Source organism: Pundamilia nyererei, unplaced genomic scaffold (assembly GCF_000239375.1).
Source record: "Pundamilia nyererei isolate P.nyererei 1_Seehausen unplaced genomic scaffold, PunNye1.0 scaffold01025, whole genome shotgun sequence".
Classification (NCBI taxonomy): domain Eukaryota; kingdom Metazoa; phylum Chordata; class Actinopteri; order Cichliformes; family Cichlidae; genus Pundamilia; species Pundamilia nyererei.
In genome coordinates, this window is record NW_005188426.1 from 4,320 (window position 1) to 12,807 (window position 8,488).

The 8,488-nt window shown below is 41.8% G+C and overlaps 1 protein-coding gene across 1 annotated transcript in view; it reads left to right on the plus strand.

Moving 5' to 3' along the window:
• Positions 1-15: 15 nt before the first annotated feature.
• smc5 (structural maintenance of chromosomes 5) overlaps positions 16-8,488 on the plus strand; it is an 11,396-nt gene continuing 2,923 nt past the window's right edge. The window contains exons 1-18 of the mRNA XM_013908057.1: positions 16-222; positions 1,318-1,459; positions 1,755-1,807; positions 2,038-2,200; positions 2,290-2,424; positions 2,575-2,715; positions 2,817-2,978; positions 3,617-3,688; positions 3,823-4,078; positions 4,214-4,368; positions 6,030-6,143; positions 6,251-6,345; positions 6,482-6,614; positions 6,784-6,957; positions 7,419-7,588; positions 7,711-7,834; positions 8,004-8,126; positions 8,220-8,345. Coding sequence (XP_013763511.1) covers positions 56-222; positions 1,318-1,459; positions 1,755-1,807; positions 2,038-2,200; positions 2,290-2,424; positions 2,575-2,715; positions 2,817-2,978; positions 3,617-3,688; positions 3,823-4,078; positions 4,214-4,368; positions 6,030-6,143; positions 6,251-6,345; positions 6,482-6,614; positions 6,784-6,957; positions 7,419-7,588; positions 7,711-7,834; positions 8,004-8,126; positions 8,220-8,345 — 2,505 coding nt within the window. The 5' untranslated portion in view covers positions 16-55. The remainder of the gene's footprint in view (positions 223-1,317; positions 1,460-1,754; positions 1,808-2,037; positions 2,201-2,289; positions 2,425-2,574; positions 2,716-2,816; positions 2,979-3,616; positions 3,689-3,822; positions 4,079-4,213; positions 4,369-6,029; positions 6,144-6,250; positions 6,346-6,481; positions 6,615-6,783; positions 6,958-7,418; positions 7,589-7,710; positions 7,835-8,003; positions 8,127-8,219; positions 8,346-8,488) is intronic.

The following is an 8,488-nucleotide window of genomic DNA, read 5'->3' on the forward strand; positions in this document are numbered from 1 at the left end:
GCGCATGCGGGGTACCGATCGGGTTTCCGGTACGGATCGGGTAGTGACAGTCACCATGGCCGAGCCCAGCAAGCGGCAGAGGCTCAGTCACATTAACAGCAGCTCACAAACTTCGAGTAAAAGCTTATCGAGCATTTTCACGGACAGTCAGGACGTGGGACTCGAGGGGGAGGGTCGATTTGTGGAGGGATCCATACTTCGGATCACCATGAAGAACTTCCTGTAAGTTGCTGCTCCCCAGTTGACAGCGGTCAACGTCTGTAAAGTGAAACTGCCGGAACACCCCGATTTACCTGCTGATAGCTACAGCCAGATGACCTAGATAGCATATATGCTAACATTTTTCCACCAGTTTGCAATTAAAAGTTAAACCCTGAGCCCTGTAAACACGAGCAGGTCGTAGACCCACTGATGGAAGCTGCTACAGACCGACTATATGGTCCAGCAGCTACAGTTAAGTCCAAATGAGGTATTTTAGTGAGCTTTCCTATCTAATTGTACGATTTAAGGGGTCACATTCAAGGCGGGTGTTAAAATAGACTCGATATATTAAAGAAGGGGTTCCCCATTAAGAACTCGTTATCATTACGCCTGTTTCCATTGCTTTCTACTTCAAGGGGATGAGAATCACAGGCAGCTCTAGCTTAAAGCAAAGTGCCAAATCCAGCCAGTCAATAAAAATCCTGTACCCCCAGTCTTACAAATTCTGTATAAAAAGGCAGTGGAGCTTAACAGCGATTTACATGCATCCCCTTTTTTCAGTCTGTTTCTAAACCATGTTCACACTCAGAGATGATAAGTAGATATTGATAACCTGTTCAGAGCTTCTTTTCCACTCAGAAAACTAACCAAGAGTCAGTTACTGGTATAAATTTTCATCTTACTGTCATCCATACCTGCCTGTAAGTTTTTTAAAATGAAAATTATGGCAGACTAAGTAAACATTCATTGCTATACAGACTATTCTACATTTATTAACTAGTTGATCTGTAATACATATTTGTATTATTGTCAACCAGCCTCCAAAATTGCAGTAACTGTGCAGGGATAAGAGTGGTTGTAAATAAGTATTTCACTGTGAGTCTGCCTGTCACAAATGCTTAAGCAGTATGACCAGATGAACAGGTACCGTATGTGGGAAACTTCAGGTCTCACTAACAGACAGCCATTTGAAGTGTAAGATAGCAGTATTGCCACTTTTATGTTATTACGTTCATTTGCACTGTTAGTGTAGATTGCAATTATTTTAGGCGAGATGGAGCATCTTTGCTCTAAAACACTGCAGGAAACCCCTGAATGTCTACCTTGTACTCACAGAACGTACGACTACTCTGTGGTGCATCCTGGACCTAATCTGAACATGATTGTCGGGGCCAATGGTACTGGAAAGTCCAGCATTGTGTGTGCCATCTGTCTGTGTCTGGCTGGCAAGACAGCTGTTCTTGGCAGAGGTGATAAGGTAAGCCACAGAGCAATGCAAGTCATTGATTGATGCACTCCAAACATATTTCTGATTTGTTTTCTTTTCAAAAGACCAGCAAATAAACATAATGTTAGCAGACTGGTAAACAAGCTGTAAGTGGTGATAAGCATGCCTCTATGAAAATCTTTCATTGCTCTGTTGCAGCGCATGTACTGTTGTTTCATCTCCCCGCCCCTTTAACAGTCAAAATATGATACTTTGAATTGAGCTCACATAGCAGATACTGCATTTGTTGATGATGATTATTGAATGGTGCTTTGTTTTTTTAAAGGTTGGGCTCTATGTCAAGCGTGGTTGCAAAAAAGGCCATGTTGAAATTGAACTGTAAGTTATGTGAAATACATTCCACACGCTACATTACTCTACTGCTCCGTTAGCGTTACATGTTTTCAGAAATTCTTCATGAATCTTTTCAGACAAGAAGTTTGAATTCTGAACCCTCATCTTTTCAAAAATGAAATGAAAATTTGCCAGAAGTTGTTACATCACCTGCGTTATCATGTTCAGCATAGTGATATGACTCTAAACGCTAGCCTTTGTTTTTGTTTTTGAAGGTACAAAAGAGGTGGTAATGTGGTGATTTTTAGAGAGATACATGCGGAGAACAATCAGTCTCTGTGGATGTTGAATGATCGGCAGTGCAGCCAGAAGGCAGTGGAAGAGGAAGTCAAAGCTCTGCGCATCCAAGTCAGCAACCTCTGTCAGTTTCTACCTCAGGTATGTTTATACATCTGCAACATAAAGCTGCACAGATGCAAAAATATACAGTTTCATCACTGTTTTACTGGCTTTTTCCCCCCACGCAGGAAAAAGTGGGCGAATTTGCCAAGATGTCCAAAATTGAGTTGCTGGAAGCAACTGAGAAGTCAGTGGGCCCACCAGAGATGTATGAATACCACTGTGAGCTCAAAAACTTCCGCAATAAAGAACGAGAACTGGAGGTAAGCTCAAAGCCAGTGATCCAACAGGCAAAGTTTGATGTGGTAGAAATAAGAAGAAAAAACTGCAACAAAATTCATTCATGTTCGTTTTTTAAGTTGTCCTCCTCTTAAAGACATGTAACGGCAACATGGCTCTTTGCTTCTCTGTAGAACGTTGTGAAGGAGAAAGCAAGCTTCCTGGAGAAAGCCAAGCAGCGAAATGAAAGGAATAAACACGATGTAAACCGTTACTACGAAAAAAAGAGGCATCTGGATGTAATCGAGTTGCTCGAGAAGAAGAAACCATGGGTGGTGAGTGGTCGAGTGTAAACAAGAGAAATGAGCACAGCGCACATGTGGAGAGAGAAACCGAATTAACTGTGTAAGCTGTTTCTGTTTCCTTGTGATATTAGGAGTACGAGACCACCCGTAAGGAACTTGAGGGTGTGAAGAAGGAGCGCGACGAGGCCAGAAAGCAGCTTTCAAGCCTGAAGCAGACCCAGGCACCCATGGTGAAGAAGATCCAACAGATTGACGAGCAGCTGAAGCCAACAGAGGCACAGATAAAGGATAAGGTGACAAATCAAAGGCTGGTACTCTGTAACGGGTCCAGTTTCACGAGCAGATGCAGGGATACATTATTTTTTTCTAAATTTATTCAATACAATTTAGAATCCGTTTTAAAGTTCTTTTATTGGTTTTTAAATCTCTAAATGGTTTGGCACCTGTTTATTTGTTTGACTTGTTGAAGCCCCACGTCCCCACTCGTTCCCTTCGGTCAGCTGAGCTGTTGCTGCTTTCGGTCCCAAAGTCACGGCTGAAACTTGGAGGAGACCGAGCGTTCTCTGTTGCAGCGCCGATGCTTTGGAATAACCTTCCTCTCCATATTAGACAGGCTGCATCAGTGCCAGTTTTTAAGTCCTTATTAAAAACCTATTTTTATTCCCTGGCTTTTAACTCTGTGGGTAACTGACTTTTTAAAAAATTAATTTTATTGCTATGTCTGGTTTCTGCTATCTTATTACTATATGCATATTTGTATTGTACAGCACTTTGGTCTACCAGGTGTGCTTTTAAAGTGCTATATAAATAAATGATGATGCTTGTGTAGTAGAGGAACTCTGAATTAGAGACTGTAAAATAAGTTCATATTGCAATTTCAGTTCACAAGTCCTGTAATGATGGTGGTGAAGATGAGGTTGTTGTTTTTCAGACTGCTGCCATCAAAGAAGCCTCGCTGAAGTGCAAACAGAAACAAGATCAGCTGGATCGGAAAAACAAAGAGGTGCGGCTGTGTTTTTGTTTGTACATTTGGTACAGACTAAATTAATAATACGTTGTGCTTTTTATCTTTGTACTTAATTGATATAAAGCAGACTTTTGTTAATACACGACTGCTCTCTCCACTCCTCGCTGCAGATTGACGATATTAAACAAAAATGCAGACTTAAGCAGATGGAGGAGGAAGACCACCAGAAGCGAATCAGCAACACCAGAAGAACCATCGAAGACCTGAAGGCGGAGCTTGCCAAAGTTGGCGACCAGCCGGATGTAACCCCGCGCATCAACGCCGTCAACGCTGATCTGAGGCGCATTCAGGAGGAGAGAGCCAAGATCGAAGGGGAGAAGGGCGACCTGCGCAGGGAGAAGGACAACCTTTGTGCTGAATCTAGAAGTGAGCTTCCCAAAACAATTTGCATAAACAAAGATGACTTCTTTTGTTTTCTTTCTTTTGGCGCACATTTCGCTGACAAAAGCACATTATGTGCAACAGCTTTACATGTAGATTCTATTCTATTTTCTTTATCAGTGTTGGAGAAGAAGCTCAACGACATGAACAACATGATGAATGCCAAAGTGGAGAAGCTGCGAGGACGTCACAGGGACACACACGCTGCCCTCCAGTGGCTCAGACAGAACAAGCAACTCTTTCGTGGAAACGTCCACGAGCCCATGATGCTGGTGGTGCGTTTCACTGAACTGTGACAGGACGTGCTGCACGTAAACCGCTCTCTGTAGCATTTAGAAGCTATGCAGATGTTTCACGTGCAGTTTAGATGGAAGTGTGCGAATGTGTTTTCAACAGCCCTAAATTATAGAAGTGAAAAAAACCCCCAGACAAACTCATGAGATCAGGTTCCGATTTAACAAACAACTCGTATCTAAAAGCATTTAAATCCACGATTCTTTCTCCATATTTAATGATGAATTTCAGCCATGTTTCTGTTTTCCAGTTGAGAAAAGCCACTTATTAAATGATCATATACTGCTTATAAATGTTTCAAGAGGGGTGGGTGATATAGCCTCAGAATTATATCATGATATTTCACGGATGTTATAAAAAAACTGAATAATGTTTTATCAGTGATTGCAGCTTGCACTCAGCTGAATTTATTAGTATAAACAAAATGAAATATATTTTCCTTTCTTTTTTTTCCCAACAAGCTGCTGTCGTTGCTGGCAGACTAGCTCCTTCAGAACATGACTGCATTGCCACAGGGTGCCAGCAGCATTATTGTGCAATAGTAGTGACACAGCATTATATACAGTGACACTAGAACGAAAGTAGCCTATGTGGTGCTTTTCATGAAAATTCTTAAACGTTATTTTTAGTTTTCTGATAAGAGAGAAAAACAATAAAAACATTCCCCACACCCAGCCCTGATTTTACAGCTACAAGAGACAAAGAAAAAGAAAAACCCACTAGGGTGGATATTCACAAGACAAATATAGTACAGATGAATGGGGTGGGCTTCTCGTTTACTCGCAATCAGTTTAAATGTTTAAACCACAATACAAACAATGGATGCATTTTATGGCTGTTTTTAACATATTCAATGATGACTGAGTCACTCAAAAGTTTCACAGAGAGTTCACTCTGTTCTACCTCACTTTTTCTAACTGCAGCATAGAAAGTATTTTTCTAAGGTACTCTCTGAGTTACTCTGAAGATGGAGAGGTACTACAGTGATTCTGCAACAATGGCAGGGCCTCGAAAATGTTCTTCCAAGTACTGTTCAATTGTTGGCAGTGCCAAAACACGTGAACTGGTGTAGCTGGGCCTTGATGGGAGGGTAAGCATGTTGCCTAACACTAGTGTGTGTGTTTATCATTTGAATATCGTATACAAGGTGCTACTTTAAATTGGCTCAGGCACTATTTAGTGCAAAAGAGGAAGAATGAACACACCCTATTCAGTGTTGCCAGAACTCCCAGTTCAGTGATTAGGGCTAAAATGGGATTCTGGTTATGGCATAAGTTATAATGTAGCTCTGACACAGAAGTATAATTCAGGTGTAACTTGCAAATGTCTCTGTTGTTTGACTGAAGTGGTGAAACAAGTTTCTTTCCACCTTCAGCGGGAACAGTTTTCTTAATGTTGTGCTCTGCTGGAGTTTGTTGTAGTAGCTCCTTTTTTAGCTGCTGAATCACCATCAGAGTGGCACGAGGTGTGATGAGACACTTTTCCATCGCTTAAAAATTCATAACTGGCATTATATCAGATGATGTGATACCGAACCACCCTACCAAACACCAAACACATTGCATCTCACAGGATAAACGAAGACTTCCTTGTTAAGTGTTTGGATTGGTTTACTTTTGTTAACTCGCTCTCTATTTTACAGATCAATGTGAAGGATCACCGCTTTGCTAAGTATGTGGAGAACCACATCTCATTCCACGACCTCCGTGCGTTCGTTTTCCAGAGGAAAGACGACATGGAGAAGTTTATGATCGAGGTCAGAATGCTGCAGGCTGCCGACGTCGCCTGCTTGGAGGAAAATATTTCATCCGATTAGAAATGTTAGTGAAGCTAATGATGTGTTTGATCTGTGGTGACCCTCAGGTCCGTGACAAGATGAACTTGAAGGTGAACTCCATCTGTGCTCCGGAGGAGTCATGTTCTAAGCGACCGCCATCCCGAAATATTGAGTCCCTGAGGTGAGAGAAAATAAATTTAGTTCAGTTTTTAAAAAATCGATACAGTATTGTTTTTTTGTTGTTGTTGTTGTTCTTTTTTATCCTGATGTATCCGTGCATCTGCTGCATCTTTTTACTTCTTCTTACTGGCTTTCAGGCGTTTTGGGTTCTTCACCTACCTCCGAGAGATGTTTGACGCCCCCGATGAGGTCATGAGTTACCTCTGTCACCAGTACAGGGTGCATGACGTGCCAGTGGGCAATGAGCGAACCAAATCCATGATTAAAACGGTACGCTTGTCTTCAAAAAAAAAAAGCTTCTTAATGTAAACTAATAAAACCCCACATTGTTCTCCTTAACATCAAAATCTCCTGGGAGTCCGTCGCTTTTAACTTTGGTTGTATTTATTGCTTTTGTGGTGGAAAGACTTTGACACTGACCCCGATCTGTCTTGTTCAGGTGATTGAGGAGCCCTACCTCAAGGTGCTGTACACAACAGAGGAGAGGTACACTGTCAAAAGGTCCTTTTACTCAAACAAGATAAGCACCAGCAACTCTGTGGTGCACCCTTCCCAGTACCTCACCATCACTGTGGATGCTGAAGAGAAACGGCAGCTAGAGCAGCAGATGAAGGTAGGAAACAGTTGTGTGAAGAGAGCTGGAACGACAGCAGCACCTCAAGACATTTCAGTATATTATATTGCTTAAAGTCCGTGTAAAGCAGTAATAAATGTGCGCTTTGAGTTTGTCATGTAACAGAAAAATGTGCTTTAAACCACTCAAGGATTAACAAAATTCACCAAGTGTATAAGATTAGGTTTTAAAATTGTTAATAAATGTGCTCTGAAACACTGAGGGGCATGTCCGATCGAGGGGGTTGATTGCTTGAGTGTTAGGCAATTTGGACCATACTAGGCAGGCAAAATGAGCCGGGTTTGTTTTAAGGGGGAAATTACCAAAAACCCTTCATGCAAAACTGATGAAAAAAAGTTTTGTGTGTATCTGCACACTTTAGTAAAACTTAGGTGACCTACTTTTCACTTGTTTTCTGCAAACTTTTTTTAAACATGTGCTTCATTCTCCTGTGCGACCAGTCCTGTGAGTCAAAGCTGCGAGACATCGACGAGCGGATGAAGGCCTTGCAGAAGGAAGCAGTCGCACTGGACCGCCGTGACAATGAGCTGTTGGCAGAGAAGAAGGGTCTCTCTGAACTAAAGGGGAAAAAACGACAACTGGAGCAGAAAATTAGTACCAAACAGGACAGGTAAGCTTCATTTAAAGGGACAAAATGCTTAACAGTGACTTTTGTCATATGTCTTAAATGATCTTCACAGAGGCATCAGCTTGGTTATGAGATTTCAAAAACTCATCTGTCTCTGTGTTTAGTCTGAAGCAGATGGAGCAGAATATTATTGACCTGACAAAGATTGAGGAGGAGACTAAAGAGAAAATTGCAGCTGTAAATGCTGAGAAAGTGACCATAGTGACTGCATTCATGGCCCAAATGAAGGTATGAATAAGGGAACCTGACTGCATTGCTTGTGTTAGCTGTGGTAGAATGGCATTAAGCCCTTCTCTGTTTTTAGATCATCTTTATAGCAGATATTATTGAAAACATCTACGATTTAATAATTTCACGATTGCATTTTTTTCTATTCACTTGTCTGCATGACCTTCAGCTGAGAGCCAAGCTGACGATGGAGAAGGTGCATCTGGCGTTGGAGACGGTGGGGCTGACGGCAGAGAAGAACAAGCTGGAGAATGACTGCAGAGAAGGTGCCTCTGAGCTGAGGACCACTGATGTAAGTATTTAGATGGGGAGCTTGTTCGTCTGAGGATCGGGAGGTTTTGTATCGCAGATTTATGCTTACTTGTCATGTTTGGGTTTTTTTAAGCAAAAATGCAGCCGTCTGGAGCAGAGAAAGGTGCAGCTGACAGACCAATGCAAAGGGCTGTTGAAGAGAGCAAAGGCGATCTGTAAGATGCAGCCTGATCAGTCATTACCCGAAGACCTGCGTAATGTGAGTGTTCTTCACAGTTTTATTGGTGAATATGTGAAAGAGACTTCCCCCTCTATTCACTCTGTGTAAAACATTACCCATATAATATATTCTAATCTCTGCAGTGAAGCTCCTCAGAGCCTAAAATTCAAATGAGTTCACGG